Source organism: Terrapene carolina, unplaced genomic scaffold, assembly GCF_002925995.2.
Source record: "Terrapene carolina triunguis isolate 2854851 unplaced genomic scaffold, T_m_triunguis-2.0 Scaffold67, whole genome shotgun sequence".
Taxonomy (NCBI): domain Eukaryota; kingdom Metazoa; phylum Chordata; order Testudines; family Emydidae; genus Terrapene; species Terrapene triunguis.
Window position 1 is genome coordinate 24,221,124 of NW_020664418.1, and position 17,130 is coordinate 24,238,253.

The 17,130-nt window shown below is 40.8% G+C and overlaps 1 protein-coding gene across 1 annotated transcript in view; it reads left to right on the forward strand.

Annotated features, from left to right (window-relative positions):
* The window catches only part of THSD4 (thrombospondin type 1 domain containing 4), a 259,304-nt gene that overhangs the window by 120,988 nt on the left and 121,186 nt on the right, over positions 1-17,130 (forward strand). Inside the window, exon 2 of the mRNA XM_024198518.2 lies at positions 3,726-3,930. Within this exon, the coding sequence (XP_024054286.1) occupies positions 3,726-3,930 (205 nt within the window). The remainder of the gene's footprint in view (positions 1-3,725; positions 3,931-17,130) is intronic.

Consider the following 17,130-nt stretch of genomic DNA (forward strand, 5'->3'; position numbering starts at 1 on the left):
TAAACTGTAAGTTTCTTCCTTGTATGTGTGTCTCTGAAGCACTGTTTTGAAAGCAGACCTATTATATAGGTGAAATGAGAACGGTCTATTGGTATTCATGAGGAGTAATGCTCTACAAAGAGGCTATACATTCAATCCACTTATTATAAACAGAAATAGAAATGCTTGTAAATAAGGAGGAAATGTATGTAGTGCATGCATGTAAAGTACAAGTCTTGCTGAATTTTCCTCTGGTTTGAAGAAAATACTGAAGACATTTTCTTGCTTTAAATTTACATTACTTTTAGGAATTATGTTCTTTGTAATCTATACTAATGGATTGTCTTTGAGATTGTGCGCCCAACCCTTGGCCTGGCTGAATTGTACAGGAACAGGGAGCCAATGTTGGCATTAGGCCACATTTCTGCCCCTCACCTGGATCACTAGGAGCAGCCAGGATGTTGATTTGGCTCCTAGCACAACTTAGAGACTTCTTTGTTTGAGAGATGCCTCATTGCTCATTCTTTTTGGGGTTAAAAGCATCAAATTTGTAAGAAAAGAAACAAAAGATTTCTATATAAACAGAAAAATCCCAGTTTGGGTTACAAGAAGTTCTTCTTCAGTGATTGGTCCCTATTGTAGTCCATTGAGGGTTTACATATACACACCATGTGTCCAGAGCCGGAGAATTTGAAAGTAGTAGTGTCCATTGGTCCTCACATGCACCCTTGCTTTGCCTCATGGTTTCGTTTGAGGTGATAAAGGGCAGGGTGAACTGGCCACATCTCCAGTTCCTTCTCACGGCCGCAGAGTCCAGTTGAAGCTACTAGTGTCCTCTTGTGTGTTGTGTGTGTGTGTGTGTGTGTGTGTGTGTATATACTTAGTTTTTGTTGTAGTATTTGCTGTTTTTACTGTTTTAACATAGTTTTAGCTTTTTTTAGTAGTATTTGGAATAGAACTGAGACTTTGGGGGAATCTGTTTACTGGTTATACCCTCCCTCCGTACCCAGGTGTGGGTACTGGACTATGCCGAAGATGCCAGGATTTAAGATCTGCGCCTCCTGTCCACGTTCCTTCTCGATCAGCAACTAACATCAACACTGCCTCAACCGCTTGGGAGAAACCCACATTTCATTCAGCTGCAGTATCTGCCAGTCCTTCCCAAGCCATACCCGAGAAGGCCAGGCTCTCTGCCTTAAGAAGCACCTCATGGAAGTCACCATAAGGTCTCAGTCGTACTCAGGCTGGGGAACTGCCCCCTGTATATTGGCCTGAGACAGCCAGGTATGCGTCTCCGGCTCTGGAGATCGAGTCCACCTCCAGTGGTAGCACCAGTACAGACCCCATGCTGGGGCCTAGGTGGGAGATGAGAAAGCATGTGCATAAGCATGGCAGTAAATCTTCTTCCAAATTGAAGAAGGGCAATGTGCCTTCCATGAGTTCCACACCCTCCAGGATTTAAGAGCCACACTTTAATCAATGGGTATCTACACACCTGCACCCAAGCAGAAATTTTACCATCTGCTCACCTACACAACGGTTCAGGACTTCCCAGTTCTTCCACCAAAAACCATACGAACCATCATGCAAGCACCAGACGACCCAACAATCCTGTCCTCCAGGCCTGCCTTCATCCTCACACATACAACCCTCTTAGAAAAGATATTTCTGAGACCACTAGAGAGCCGCCAACCTTCTCTGCATGTCAGCCTGTCCCCGATTTCCCATTCCCACTTTCTCCGAGCTGCTAATGCACCACAACAGCAGGATCAGACATTCCGATCCACAGATGCTTCACCTCAGAGCATGGTATTTGGATGGGCATCTTCTCTAGAAGAGTGCTCGTTGGAAATGAAAGGCATCCTATTGAGCAGTAGGAAATAGTACATTAGGTGTTCCTACTGGACCATGTGGAAATGCTTTGCCTCCTAGGCCCAACAAAAAGGGCTTTTCCCAGAGGACGTGAAGATTCCACTTCTTTTGGATTACTTCCTGTTCTTGAAGATGTCAGGGATTGCCCTAAACTCTTTCAAGGTCCACTTTCCCATGGAAGGACACTCTGTATTTACACATCCGTTGATTAGTATGTTTTGGAAAGGCTGTTTGAGAATGTCTCACCTGTACAACCTATTGCTCCCCAATGGGACCTCAACCTCGTTCTATCGGCACTGATGAAACAACCCTTTGAGCTGCTGGCTTCATGTTCTATGATCCTTCTTTCCATGAAAGTCACCTTCCTTGTGGCTATCACTTCAGTGAGATTGGTAGGAGAACTTGGTGCTATGATGGCAGATCCCCTCCTTTCACCACTTTCCATAAAGACAAAGTCTCCCTGCACCTACATCTTAAGTTTCTACCAAAGTTTCTCTCTCGGTTTCATCTCAGTCAACCCATCCACTTATCTGCTTTCTTCCTGAAGCCTAATGGCTTGGAAGAGGAGTGATGACTTCACTCCCTTGGCATCCACTGGGCCTTGGCCATCTACCTACAGAGGACAAGATTGATCAGAAAGTCTCCTAGATTATTTATCGCAATAGCGGAGAGTTAAGGGGCAAGCAATTTCCACATAGAGAATCTCCAAATGGATTTCTGGATGCATTACACTATGCTATTGTTGTCGGACGTAGGGCCCATTCCACTTAGGGCCCAAGTGTCCACCATGGTCACCCTCCATGATATACTGCTTAGGGACATATGTAGGGCGGCCATGTGGAGTTCAGTACATACCTTCACTATACATTATGCCTTAGTGCAGAACTTTGTGACAGATGCCTCATTCGGCATGACTGTCCTCCGCTCAACTGTTCCATCTTCAGCTTCACACCCTCCTCTGAAAAAGGTACTGCTTGTTAGTCATCCTCAGTGGAATACAATAGGGACCATCACTCGAAGAAAAAGAGGAGGTTACTTCTCTGTAACTGAAGGTTCTTCGAGATGTGTGGTCCCTATCTGTATTCCACCTCCCGCTCTGCTGCGGATCTGTTGGATTTGCAGTAGGGAAGGAACTGGAGACATGGTCGGTCCTCCCTGCCCTTTATCGCCTTGGACTAAACCGTGAGGTGAAGCAAGGGTGCGTGCGCGGACCAACGGACACCACTACTTTGAAATTCTCCAGCTTCAGTCACATGGCACATGCGTAAACCCTCAGTGGAATACAGATAGGGGCCACACATCTCGAAGAACCTCCAGTTACAGGTAAGTAACCTCTTTGGCTCCAACTACTGCTTAGTCCTGCCTTTGACAACCAGCCACTGTAGCTGCTTGTATAGGGCTCCTTGGCTTTCCATTGACTATCTGATGGAGACTAAAGTCCCTAGTCTTCCTTCATTATGCCACCCTGTCCACCTAAGCTTAGTGTTAATTTATTGCTTGATGATGTTCAGTAGGTCAAGTGCACTGTGTCACAGCAGTGCCCATATTTTGGTCAATTTGATTTGACATCGATGAGAATGAGAGTCCTACTGACCCAAGCATGGCAAGATCAAGTGCTGCAACACCCCTAAGCTCACTTGAAAATTCCAGCCAGAGTATCTCAATGTCTATTCTGAGACTTGGTATTTTATTACACGTAGTGTGTGGAAAAGCAAAGAAATGAAACAATCCAAAATGCCAATTCACTGAATCTCTGAAGTCTTTATATTCTGCGAAAGTCACATATGACAGTGTCCTATGTTGATTAATATTCTGAAGGATTCATGAGACAGTGTTTGTAAGCTCTGAAAAAAAATATTGGTTTATTTTTGCAGAGCATTGGCTGTGATGACTACCTGGGCTCAGACAAGGTGGCTGACAAATGCGGAATATGCGGAGGGGACAACACTGGTTGCAAGGTGGTCTCTGGCGTTTTCAAACACACGCTAACAAATCTTGGCTACCACAAAATAGTAGAAATTCCTGAAGGGGCTATTAAAATCAACATTACCGAGATGTCCAAGAGCAACAACTACTTGGGTAAGTTGTATTTCATTCCAGATAAAACATGATTGGTGTGATGATTCAGTTTGCCTGGAGGTTTGTCCCAGTTAGTGCTCTCTCAGCAAAGTGAGAGGAAATGCAAAGGCATAGATGAAAATTATTGACAAGAATACTAACTCATTGTTTCTGTTTCTCGGTTATACTGGCAGGACAAACCCCACGATTTGTATCTATTGCCCTGTCCAGGAGAGTTTTACTTTGACTTTCCCTGTTCATTCGTTCCAATGTGGGAAATATATTTCACACTTTCTAAATCTTCTCTAAAATGTTAGTGAGGCCATTGTCTCCAGCAAGGCAGGCTGCTAGTCAGTTGAAAGCCATTGAAAACAGGATTCTCCTATTTCCTTAAAAAAACACCACGACAACATGCAGAACTTTTAATGCAAAAGGTACCCTGATCACAGTCACAGCACCGAGTATTTATGTGTGTGTGTTTGTTTGTTTTGGGAAGGCATCTGCAGAATACAGATGTGTCATTCAGATGTGAAGAAATATCATGAGAATTAAATAGGAAGTGAGAATCTGGGAGTATCAGATAACACCAGACATCTGGAGGTACGTTTTCAGAGCTGACTGGTGTCTGGTATTGGGGCTGGTGTGGAACTTCCTGTTTTACAAACATAGACCTGCCATGTCTACCATTTGTGAGTTTTTCCCTATTTGGCTTCCCATGTGTGGCATGGATTCACACAGCTCATCTGCAAGGCCCCTAGCCTGTCCTCATTTAAGTCCCTCTTAAAGACCCACTTCTGCCAGACTGCCTAAAGCAAATCCAGTTATATTGGTGCGCCCATCGTGAGTGCCATTAGCAAACATAAACAACAGTGGAGCTCTGCCTGAGAGCTTTCAAAGATTCCAGATCAAAAGGGATCATTGTGGTCTTCTAGTCTGACCTCCTGTATAACACAGGCCATGGAACTTCCCCAAAATAAATCCTAGAGCAGATCTTTTAGAAAAACATCCAATCTTGACTTAAAAATGGTAAGGGATGAAGAATCCACCATGACCCTTAGACTGTAATCAGATCACCCTTTAACATTCTCTTTGTTAGACTCCAGCTCCATCTATTTAGCTTATCACAATAATAGGTTTTCAAATCCTTTAATCATTCCTGTGGATGTTCTCTGAATCCTTTCCAATTTTTTCAACTTCCTTTTGAATTGTGGACCCCAGAACTGGCCACAGTATTCCAGCAGCGGTCACACTAGTGCCAAATACAGAAGTAAAATAACCTCTCTATTCCTACTAAGAGATTCCCCCGTTTATGCATCAAAGGATTGCATTTGATCTTTTGGTCACAGCATCACAGTGGGATCTCATGTTCAGCTCATTATTCACCCCCTCCCCCAATTTTTTTTCCAAAATCTTCACCACTGTCCTCCTTAGCCCTCACTCCTAGAATTGTCCAAGTGCATTAGAAGCTTCAGACCCTAGTATTCCATTTAACAGCTCTCCTAACATCTATTTCTAATGTCTCTGCCACTGCTAACCAACAGAAAGAAGGGAAACATTATTATCCTCATTGTCACTTGCCATCTTCTTATCCTTTCTGCTCTTTCCTTTGCACTTCCTACTTCTTTTTCTTCCGGTTGCTAGCAAGAGGTGGAAAGGAATTTGACTAGTTTTACAGAAATTTCTCTGTATAGACAGGAGTCCTTTGGGGAGGTAGAGAACTGTATATTGTAATGTGTCCTTGTACATTTCTTCCTTTAGCCAAAAGTGTGATTCTTCAGACTAATACAAGAAAGACCAGACTTGTGGTTCTGCTGACGTACTAAAACCTAGACATTTTGGAGCTCTTGTAAGAGAGCCTATTCACATAGTATTTCTGACCCTGGCTACTTCCCAATCAAAGAATTTTTCTGATAAGCTGTATATAAGCATGAGGTTTTGGTTTCCTCTCTGAACTTTTTGAGCTGTGTCCATCTCTCTTAACTAATTTGGTGATGAAGGGAATGAATTATTCTGTATGAGCAACTTCCATAGATACAGTATGTTTGGAAGAAAATGTGGAATTCTTATATCAAATGGGTGAAAATGTAGTTTGCCGGGCAAACTGCTGGAAGTCATCACATAGTGAAAGCTGTCAAACCATGAAATTGCAGATAATTTTTCTTTCAGATGTACATGCCAGCATCTGAAAACAGCAGAAAAACACCCTTAACCCTAGTGAAATATGCTGGGCCACGTGAACATTCTTTGAATGCACAGAGCAGAAAAATAGTAACATTTTTGCTTAAAAATAATCGAGACTCTTGGCATGTATGGGAAAATAGCAAGCCGTGTGTTTCCCATGCTTCTCCTCATTCCCAGAGCTCTTTCTGGTTTGTTTGTGCCATCACCAATTATTACATTTTTTTCGATACTGTCACATATGGTTCATTATGGATTTTAGATGGCTAAATCAACCAAATTAGCCTCCCTGACACTGAACATTCTTGGGTAGTGGTTCCATCCATGAAATTACCAGCCTCTCTGCTTATCCCATAAGGGCACAGCTAACTTCTCTGCTTTCACAAGTTGCAGTCAACTAATGATCTAGCAAATCCGCTTTTAAACAAGGCCCTGCTTTAGCATACAGGCAAAGAAGGTGAGCTAGAGGACCAGGATATGACAGCTTGCAAAATGTTCATTGATAGTTGATTGTGAAGTGCAATGGGGAATTAAAGGCAGACATTTCCCAGTAGGTGGAAGGCAACAAAGCTCCTGCAGCCAGCTCTGTGTTCAAAATCTGGGCACTCTGGCAGTTTTTGATAGAGAAGGACTTGAACCATAACATTGGATCTCAACATCCCCCAACACTGAGCTGTTCAAAACCCAGATCTGGAATTTGCAAACTTCCCTACATTTAGTGGGATGAATAGAAACCTTGAATCTAAACATGCCAGAGTTCAGGGTTCCCAACAGGGTCCCAATTCAACAAAGCACTTAAGCACGTACTTAATTGCTTTGATGAACTGTGGCTTAGGATCTAATTCTGCCACCTTTGCGCACATCAAACAGGAATTTATTACATAAATAATCCCACAAAGTCAACAGGGCTGCTTGTGGAGTAAGGTACTGCTTGATGTAAAGAAGGCAAAATTGGGTCCTTAGTTTTTTGTCACATAATATGCATATTGCATGTTTTTTCTTTCATTGCAGAATCGTGAATCACACTTCAGCAAACACCCTGGGAACCTACGCTGAGTTTTTAGTTTGTAACAAAACATGGAGGCCATCTATGCTCCATGTGGTTTCATTACACAGTTTTTGCACAGCACCAAATTTATCACACTTCTGCGCTTCACAATTTTGTGTCTGACAAACCCCAAATGCAGTGAGGAAAAACATGTTCTCACAATACAGTATTTCCAGCTTGGCTGAAACCAGGAAGTACTAGAAATGGTAGAGGAGATCATCTGTGGGGTTTCAAGTTGGATTTCTTGACCAAAGAGATTCAAATTCAGCTAAAATTCATACAAACATCTAAACATTTGTACGCTTCTCCAAACCAGATTTGCAAACCTTTTGAAGTTGACCCATCACTAGCAATTATAATTGGGAGCCAGGCCCAGAGTGTGCTAAGCAGAATGGCTTTGACAGCAATATTTAACGAGGGTAACTTGTTCATTCTTGCTAGTTCTAGGTGTAGTTTTCTCAGCAATTTGTTCAGACTAACATCTACATGAAAGAGACAGTGATTAGGGGATAATGATGTTTAAGTTGCTTATACTTTAAAACAATAATAAAATGTTGTCTTTAGAACAAAACCCTAGTGTTCGGAACAGGGTTTGTAGTGTTTCCAGAACATGTGATATTATCCAGGTATTCAGAAAATTCAAATTAAAAGAAGACATGCAGTAAATATCATAAGATCAGGGCAGACTGGTTCAAAAGTTAAGTATTTAAACACAGGTTACCTCAGGTGTCTTTAAATTTGACATTTCAGAAGAGATCTTCATAATATCCTTGGACAGTGTTCAGAGTTTTTTCAGCTTTGTTTGTTACCTAAATGGTCTCAAGTATAACACTATTATCTATGTATCCTTCAAAACACCTCAAAACTTTCCTAGTGATTATAAGTTTCCAGATTGTCTTTGTTCTGATTTCATTTCACGTGACATCACTTTCAAACATCTTGGGTGCTACTTATTTTAAACATTAAGTAGTAATGAGCATATTTACCAACTCACTTATTTTAGTCTCAGCAGTTCAATTTGGAAATGAGTTACAATTCAGATTACCTACCTACCTACCTACTAACTACCTTAGATTTAGACTCATCTCGATGCAGTCTGAACTCTACATGTAATTTGCATTACTTCTTTTGAAAGTGGTTCTCAGTAATGTATAATGTCTGACAAGCTTGTCAGACAGACATCTGATGCAACAGAGCAGTTGCCCACACTAAAATTCTTCATTTGGAGCAGCAGTTATGTGACATGCCCAGCTGTGCATAGAAATGGGATGAAGGCCTATTTTTTTTTTATCCCAATGGTAAAATTATGATCCATTGAAACTAATGGAAATTTTGCAATGGACTTAGGTGTGACCAGGATTTGTACCATTGACCTCTGTTGGTCTTACAATTCTACTTGAGCAGCAAAATGTTGTGTTTGAATGTAAATATTTTAACATCCTGGGGATTAAGACTTGGAGTAGATAAATAATTTAAAAGCTGTATAATATCAATCTGACACTGTTATTCTGAAAGTGGCTATTTTACCAGATGTCTTTAAGACCTAATTTGAAGGAGCTGATTGATTTTGTTATTCATTGCCTCTCAACAAATAGAGATCTTGGGGAAAGAATGTTCAGCATTAAGTATCAAAAGTTGGCTTATTAGTCTGTTGAGGATATAATGGCCAAAAAGCCACAAGTGATAAAAGTATATTAATCCTATCTAATGGTCTGATAATCTGGACAATCATATCTCCAGAAAAAAACTCCCATTCTGGACTCTGAAAACCTTAGCATCCAGTCCTACAAGCACTTTAGTACCAAACATAGTGCTTACCAGTATTAGCAATACTGGGACATTTTATGGACAGAAACTAGTGCAGATAAGATTCTGGACAAGCCACTTAACCTCTCTGTCGCCTTATCTGTATATCTACTGCACAGACTGTTTTGAGGCTTAATTAATTGATGATTATTAAGTACTTTAAGATCATCAGATAAAATGTGCTAATTTTTTCTTTATTTCTTCCTGGAATGGTTCATCTTTGTAGGCATTAAGAGATATGTGGGACATTAGAATTAATGCCAATTTTGCTTAGCATACAACAGAACCATACTTAGACTTTTTAGTGAGGAAATGGGAGGTTTATTTCCTCTAATAAATACAAAATAGACAGTATGTGTGTTTAAACAAGAATCTGAAAGTTCAAATCAAGTGTTTTTAGAACAAAGTCTGGGGGATATACCTAGTGTCCTTTTGAACTGGACATATTGCTTAGTATGTCTGAATGTTTAAGTGGATTTAAGAAATTTGTGTTGTGAAAATGAGATTGGATGAAGCCAAAGAAACTGAGAGACGATTCTGTGAAAAATATTTTGATTCAATATCCCCTGCAGCAGAGAGAACATTTCAAACATAATGTCTCATGAGAAACATTATCAGCAGCCCTGAAGCTTGAAATAACATTTTTAAACCAATGTACATCTACAGCAAATAAATGAATTAAGTATTTTAAACCATTGACAGAGGAGTTTGAAAATAAACATTGTTAGAGGCACTCCTTTTTCACATTTAATCATCTAGATTCTAAAATGTCAAGGTAATTTGTGGCTAGCCGACTGACTGATTGTGTTATGTTAACTAGGTTTCGTTTTTATTTAATTAATATATTTAAAATCAGAATCTGGAGAATTGGATTACAGAGGCCAAGGTTAATGGCTTGTTGTGTGCTATACAGAACAGGTGCAATACAGCTAGTCTGGGGATGGTGGGCTTGGAATTAGGATATATGAGTGGTTTGAGGTCACTGAGCCAGAATAGCTATGAAAATAAAGAAGGAAATCAGTACAGTGATCTAAGTTCTCAACATCAAGGGCACAACTAAGCACCAGGAGCTTGATCCAGCACTAACTGGAAGGAAGGGGATCTAGGGGAAGATTTCATTATGGCCATGGATCCATTGTTAAGGATGAAACACGTATTCATTTTTGACCCTATTGTGCCTTCGAACCACATCAGAAACAACTTTCTTTAGGTCTGATACTGCTTGTGCTTAGTCTCATGCCAGAGGAGGAGAATTTATTTAACCAAGTTTAATGTGCACAAAGGGATCTGCTTATAGTGAACTCATATGTAATGGTATTCTGCTTGTAGTTGAGCTCAGTGAGAGTCCCAGACTGCTAGTGAGAGCCATAGATGAATCACTAAAGATTCTTCCAATTTCTTTCCAATTGAGGGAAAAGTCCCTGACAGTTTTTATTTTGTTTTCACAATGCATAGCACAATTCAAAGTTCTGTGAACGCGGCTATGGTTTGTGAAATTCCCTGGGAAATTTTGACTGCTGCAGATCTGTTACCATATATAAAGTTCATATACTCTGTGTGTGTGTATAGATCATTGTATGCATGAGAGAGGTGTATGTGTATGGCGCACTCATCATAATGCATATAACAGATGCAGTGATGATATCCAGGTTGTCCTGGAACCATCTTGTACCCATCCTGCCTGCTAATCCAGCTCCACCGGACGGACCTTTTCTCATCCTCAGAATGAGGAGCTCTTGCTGAACATGTATAGAAAATAAAGATGTAAAGAAATTTATTCACATAGAGGCTGAAACTAAGCATGGGAACTTAGATCAAAAGGAGAATTTCTGAGACAATTATAAGCATGTGAATACAGGCGGTTACAATCAAAGCCTCTATGCAAAGTTAATTCAAGGATTTGCTTTAATATCACTAAAATGTGCCTATCTGTGGTAAAACAGCAAACTGATAGGCATTTGTATGTTGTTGTTATATTGTGAGTACCTGTATAATAATGGTTTTTAATGAGAACTCTTTGTTGGCAATAGATGTAGTTTAAAGCAAAACATTTGTAAGAGACTCATAGGATTGGAAGGGACCTCGCAAGGTCATCTAGTCCAGTCCCCTGCACTCATGGCAGGACTAAGTATTATCTAGACCGTGTATTAATGTTACTTGATAACTTTTGGTTATTTACTTTTTTTGCCATTGAACTTGTTTTTGTAACTGATTCTTTTCCAATGGTGTTTGTCATGTTTTCCTTTTACTTTGAAATTTTTCAGTTCTCTTCAACTCATTTACAAAGATTTTTTTCCACCCCAGCAAGCTTTTAGGTTTATACTTCAGCTAAATAAAATGCATTTAATTTCATTTTAATTTTGAAAACTTTTGCAGCATTTATTTATTGTCTTGTTCCCTTTAAGGTAACCATCTAATAGATACCTCATATGCCTGCTTTACACTATAGACATTTGTTTCTCACAGAATAATTGAAACATTTTTAAAATAGATTATTTTATTTTATGTGCTTATGAAAATGCCAAAGCATTCATACCTGCTTGTATAAAGGATGGAATTTCTAATGTGCTCTGGTAGAGTGCTACAGCCAAAACCTGAAAACAGTTGTTGGACGGGGTGAACGCAGTATTTTTTAGCAGTTGCTTGACTTGCATCTGCTTGCTGTAAAGTGAAAACTTAATTTGTGTCAGTGTAACACAGTGAATGTGAAATCACAAATCTCTTCCTCTCCCATTGGAGGTATTCAATCAAATTCTTCCCTCACTTTCTCCTTCTAAGAGATGCATTGGGTTATGGAAATGATCTGCTAGTTTTAATTGAGAATCCAGAGATTGAGTAAACCAGGTTTTGAAAGCTGCAGTGCTGGATTCCTGAAAATGATGCCCTCCAGTGCAGTTTTTCAAAAGCTCAAAAAGGTTGGAGTTTGGGTTCAGTTTCCAGAAGTATCCAAAAGTTCTGGGGTCAAATTATGTTCTCAGTTACATGAGTAGGAATCTAGGGTAATTCATCTGAGTTTGATAAATGCTGAAGGCTGTTGAAGAGTTACTTAAGTTTTCATCAGTTTAAATGATTCCTAAGCACAGCTTAGCCTAACTATCCTTACCACCTGAGTCTGCACAGTTGGGCTGCTAGCTCATGAGAACAGACTTCTGGCATATCAACTACAGGTCCCAACTGAAATACTGTGGGAAACTGTTTCTTGTTGCATTTTGTTTCTAGTTCTGGCTAGAACCTGGATTTGAAAATACAACACAAAATGGAGTAAAAAAAAATTAAATCAACATTTGACCACCTCAGAAGGTTTGAATCTAGATCGGCACTAAAAATGAGTGAAGGCTCAAAGAAAATCTTTTTCTTTTTCCAAGTCAGTTCACCCATTCCTACTTTACTGGCACTGGTTGATTATTGCAGCCATAATTAAATATCTCAGGGTAGAAAAAGGTGCAACCATTTTACTGAGGCTAGAATATGACCAGAAAAATCACTGTACAATATAGGTATTTGATTAAAAGAATTAATAAAGACAAAAACTGTGCAATGTCTTTAAATTTTCTGAGGTATTTACCTAGAGCGGAGGACAAATGGCATAGGGTTAGTTTTATGTGAAGATGTATCAGTGAATACATATAAGCTTCAAAGAGTTTAAGGAATAGAATGGTACAAAGTTAATGAATGCATTCTTGTTCAAGGAAAATTTAGACAAGCTTTCCGATACAGGGCTACTAATACAGGACTCAAATAAGGCTAGAAGTGGACTTTTTGAGAGGTGCTTAAAGAGCTGTATAAAGAAAAGATAGGTCAGATATTTAATCTAATTTTCAAATTGCCCTTTTTAAGTAAGAAAATAGATCCATGCTTACCTGAGTTAATACATTTGTTATGGTCCAATTGCAATCTGTCTTTCAATTGGGTCATCCATAGTATGGAGATAGCATAGGTTTATGTGATGAATGAAGACAGACATCCCTCCAGGAAATGGAATTTAAGACCATAGTTACCCTTGTGCTGAACTGAGAGATACCAGATTGTGCAGGAAAGGTCCCTTCCTTAATTGTGGCTTTGCCAGAGAAGCTGAGTCTGATCTTTGCTGTGTTAACAAATAAATAATCTTAAAGAGTTATCATCTCCATGATATGAGAATTGGTGTAATACTGATTGATGTTAGCTTTCTTTGGGACTGATGTTGTTTAAATTATGTTCATTGCCCTGAGACTTGGAATGGGTTTCAGTTTATAAATCAAGAAGTAAGTAAAATGATATACTAATTAATTCTGGCAAAATCTCTTTGTTTAGACTGATAGTATTAGTTCAGTCTTTCTCTGCTGGATCTCAGCCTAAATATCTGATCCTTTTTTTTTGGACCTCTTAGTTTTATAACTCTTTAATAGCTGAATTTTACAAGTTGAAAATGTCCTTCTGCTGTTTGGGGAAGGGTACTTTTATGTGTGAAATCAGACCTGGCAAACAGTCCCCTTACCGTCTTCTTAGAGTCAGTCTTGCATGGTTTGTAATCATGTCAGCTTTAATACAGGCAATCAGGCTGCCAAGTTGCATTTGATGAATACAAGATAGTGATGAAGAGGAGTGCGATTCCCTGACTTACCCTTTGACGGGACAGAAATTTTGGCAGCATAATTTGTCAGGAATCTAAGGGTCAGTCTTAACTTGGATTTTTCCTTATGTAATCATGTTGCTGTCACTACACGTTTGGGTTCTCTCCATCTAAAGAAACATAGCGAGGATAAGGTTGGCTGTCTGTGTTGTTGTGGAAAAATCCTCATCCTTCTTTTTCTTGCAATTAAAGTTTGTTATTGGTAGTGCTGTTTACACAGCCCTTCCTTCTGCTGCTGTTATAATGTCCTTTTTTAACAGGTCCAGCATGTAGTGGCTAGACCTCCTATATGTGTGGTAATTCTAGATTACTGGGCTATTCAGATTAGTTTCTTGTACTGTTGTCCACCTGTCTGGAAACAGCTATGTAGTGTAGTCAGTACCTGCCATGTCATGTTAGCCTAGGCTGGCACTTGGAGAGACCTTGCGTAGTGACATTAAGCAGCACACCCTGTGTCAATCTGGGAACTATAGTTCTTAAGGCCTTTCTGCAGCCAGCAGCTTTAGTGAAGATGCCCCTTTGTATTCACTAGAACCACATTCAGTCTCTTCTTTACCCCAAGGGATGTGATAAGCTGGTTATAAGATATTATTTTGTACATAGGCACGGGAAGTAGGGGTGCAGAGGGTGCTGCAGCACCCCGGGGTTTTATGCGGGGCCACTGGCCCCGTGCCCCACTCCCCAGCCGTGGACTCCGAGCAAAAACCTGGGGGTGCTTCTCACACCTATGCCCTGGCCCGGCCCTCCATTCCCCAACTCCTCACCTCACCTGGGGCTGGGGTCCCCGCCGCTGGCTCTGTGCCAGGGATCCTGTGCCCGGCCTCACCCCTACTCCCAGGTCTCCACTCGTGGGGCCCGCCCCTCTCCTGGCCCTGCGCCTGGGGCTCTGCTCCTGGATTAAAAGAATTAAAAGAACTATCCTTTGGGTAGTATCTATAGCAAATTCCTCTCATCAGTTCACATGTGAAAAGTTCTGCCCAGAGTTATGTAGATAATGTTTTTTTTTTTCTGATGGTACTGGACAAAGGGGCTAATTAGAGGTGGGCCTGCATGCCTCAGAGAAATTTGGGTATCTAGGAACCTCACAATCCCAGTCTGCCTGTAAGAAGCATGGGTATTTGTGTTATCAAGGTCCAGACACCCCAAAGGGAGAACAGATGGGTTAAATCCCAAAAATAAAGTTAAACCAACAAGTTGCATACTGTTTGTTGTAATGTAAAATATATCAGTAAGCTCTTTTGTGAAAGCTTGAAATATCTGGAACTTGATAGTTATTATGAAATATGTATACAGAATGTGGTTATGAATTTATATATCTGAAAAATTGTAACTGTGGTGCAACTTCAGCATCACCGTGACTTTAAAAGCCTTGAACTTACATGTGTAAGTATCTGTCTCCGCCTCTGAGATACTGTAGTAAAATCTGTCTTCGGGTACGTGTAGATAAACAAGAAACTGTGTTTTTTTGGCTATTTTATCTATCTGTTTATATAATAATAATTTTTCTTAATACAGTAAAAGCTGTGTTATCCAGCACTTTACCAACCATAAAGCTCTAGAAACCAGCATTTCTGATATCTCCATTAAAAGTCCTGTTGGCGTGGGGCTGGCACGCTCCCTACCGGGCTCCATGGGGCTCCCCGGAAGCGGCAACATATTCCTGCTCCTCCTAGGCAGCAGAACGGCCATGGGGGCTTTGTGCGCTTGCCCGGCCCTCCCCGAGCGCTGGCTCCACCTGGCTGAACCTCCATCTAGGGACATGTATCTGAGCATGAGCAGCAGGGACATGTCGCTGTTTGCGGGGAGCCGCCTGAGGTGAGTACCGCCCAGATACGGCACCGCAAAGCCCCTCCTGTACCCAACCTCCTGCCCCGAGTCCCCTCCCGCACCCAAACTTCCTCTGAGAGCCTGAGCCCCGCAGCCCTCCCGCATCCCAACCCCCAGCCCTGACCCCCCCTCCCGAACCCAAACTCCCACCCTCCATTGGTAAGTATAACTCTTACTTAACCAGAATTTTTGACTAGCTGGCACCCCCCCATTCCTCCAACAGGCCGGGTAACAAAGCTTTTCCTGTATTTGGATTCCAACCAAACTGAAATTCTTGGTTTATTAAACATCTGAAAAATTGGGATTTTTTTCTGTATCTTTTGCCAGCAGAAGGGGGAAAAAAAGCTAGTAATCATATCAGGTAAACACATCTGTTGTTCTGATGAGTATGTAGGACTCTACCCAAAACATGAGAGCATTTATATGCAAAGCAACATAAGAGCTTGGGAAAATTCTCGGAAGTGATATATGTTTATTGGCAAAATAAGCATCCCATCATTTGTCTTATAAATTGCTTGACAGGAACTGAGGCAACAATGTCTAAATCTGTAATCTGTCTGCAGATGTTCAGCCATAACTCTTATATAATAGTCCTTCAATAAATGGCAGATCTTTAAGGTAACTATTGAATTTCTGTCACAACATTTCATCATTCACTCGTAGGTTCATAGCCCAAAGCCTGCGGGGAGTGTGTGTGTGTGTGGGGGGGGGGGATTCTTCCTCCAAGTGAATCTGGCTGGTCTAGCACAGGTCTCCAGGCTTCCAAATTAATAATCTGCTCCGATTTTTTGTTGATTTTACCTAACACTTTTTCTTTCCCTATCCAATCTTGATTAATGCAACTCAAGGCCAAGAAAGGGGTTCCCTTTCTGCACACATCATCCCCTTCTTGTGCAGGATGGGAGTCAGTCACCTCCATAACACCTTTTACCTGCCAGTCTGCAGGATCAGGTGTCCACGTGTGGTTGGGGCAGGACACATGTTATCTTCCCATACAGGGCATCAGTCAAGCTGCATTAACTTTTATATTATGCCTTCTCCAAGGGGAAACAGCAATTAATCATAATGTCCATTTAGTTCGGCTCCAGTGGAGCCAAACAAGGAGTCAGGGTGCTTCAGAGCAAGTGCAGAGGCATTCCAACCTTCCCCTAATATATGCAGTGTTTGTGGGGTATTTCACTGCCTACTCCAGAGCCTTCCCCAAAAGGAATGATTTTGGAGAAAACTCTGCCAGGGGGACCCATCCCTACAGAATTTTTCTCCTCAAGGCTCTCTTCCACGTACTGGTTTGTGGAAAGGGGTGATTCTCACCTTTTAATATGTTAATAATTTTATATGACCCAAGTGAGTAGCCTCTGCACCTTAACTAAAATGGAAATGGCAAAACTGCCCCAGCTTATGGTGGTGAACTCCTGGATTGCCTGTAGTGCTGGTGTTCTTTGAAGTGCTGCATGTACAAAATAGCATACCAGCTTCTTTCTGACGGAATCCTTGTGTGCCAAGCATTAGGAAAGCAACAAAACCAGGATGGACTGTGCTGTCTAGACCAGGGGTAGGCAACCTTTCAGAAGTGGTGTGCCAAGTCTTCATTTATTCACTTTAATTTAAGGTTTCGCGTGCCAGTAATACATTTTAATGTTTTTTAGAAAGTCTCTCTATAAGTCTATATTATATAACTAAACTATTGTTGTATGTAAAGTAAACAAGGTTTTCAAAATGTTTAAGAAGCTTCATTTAAAATTAAATTAAA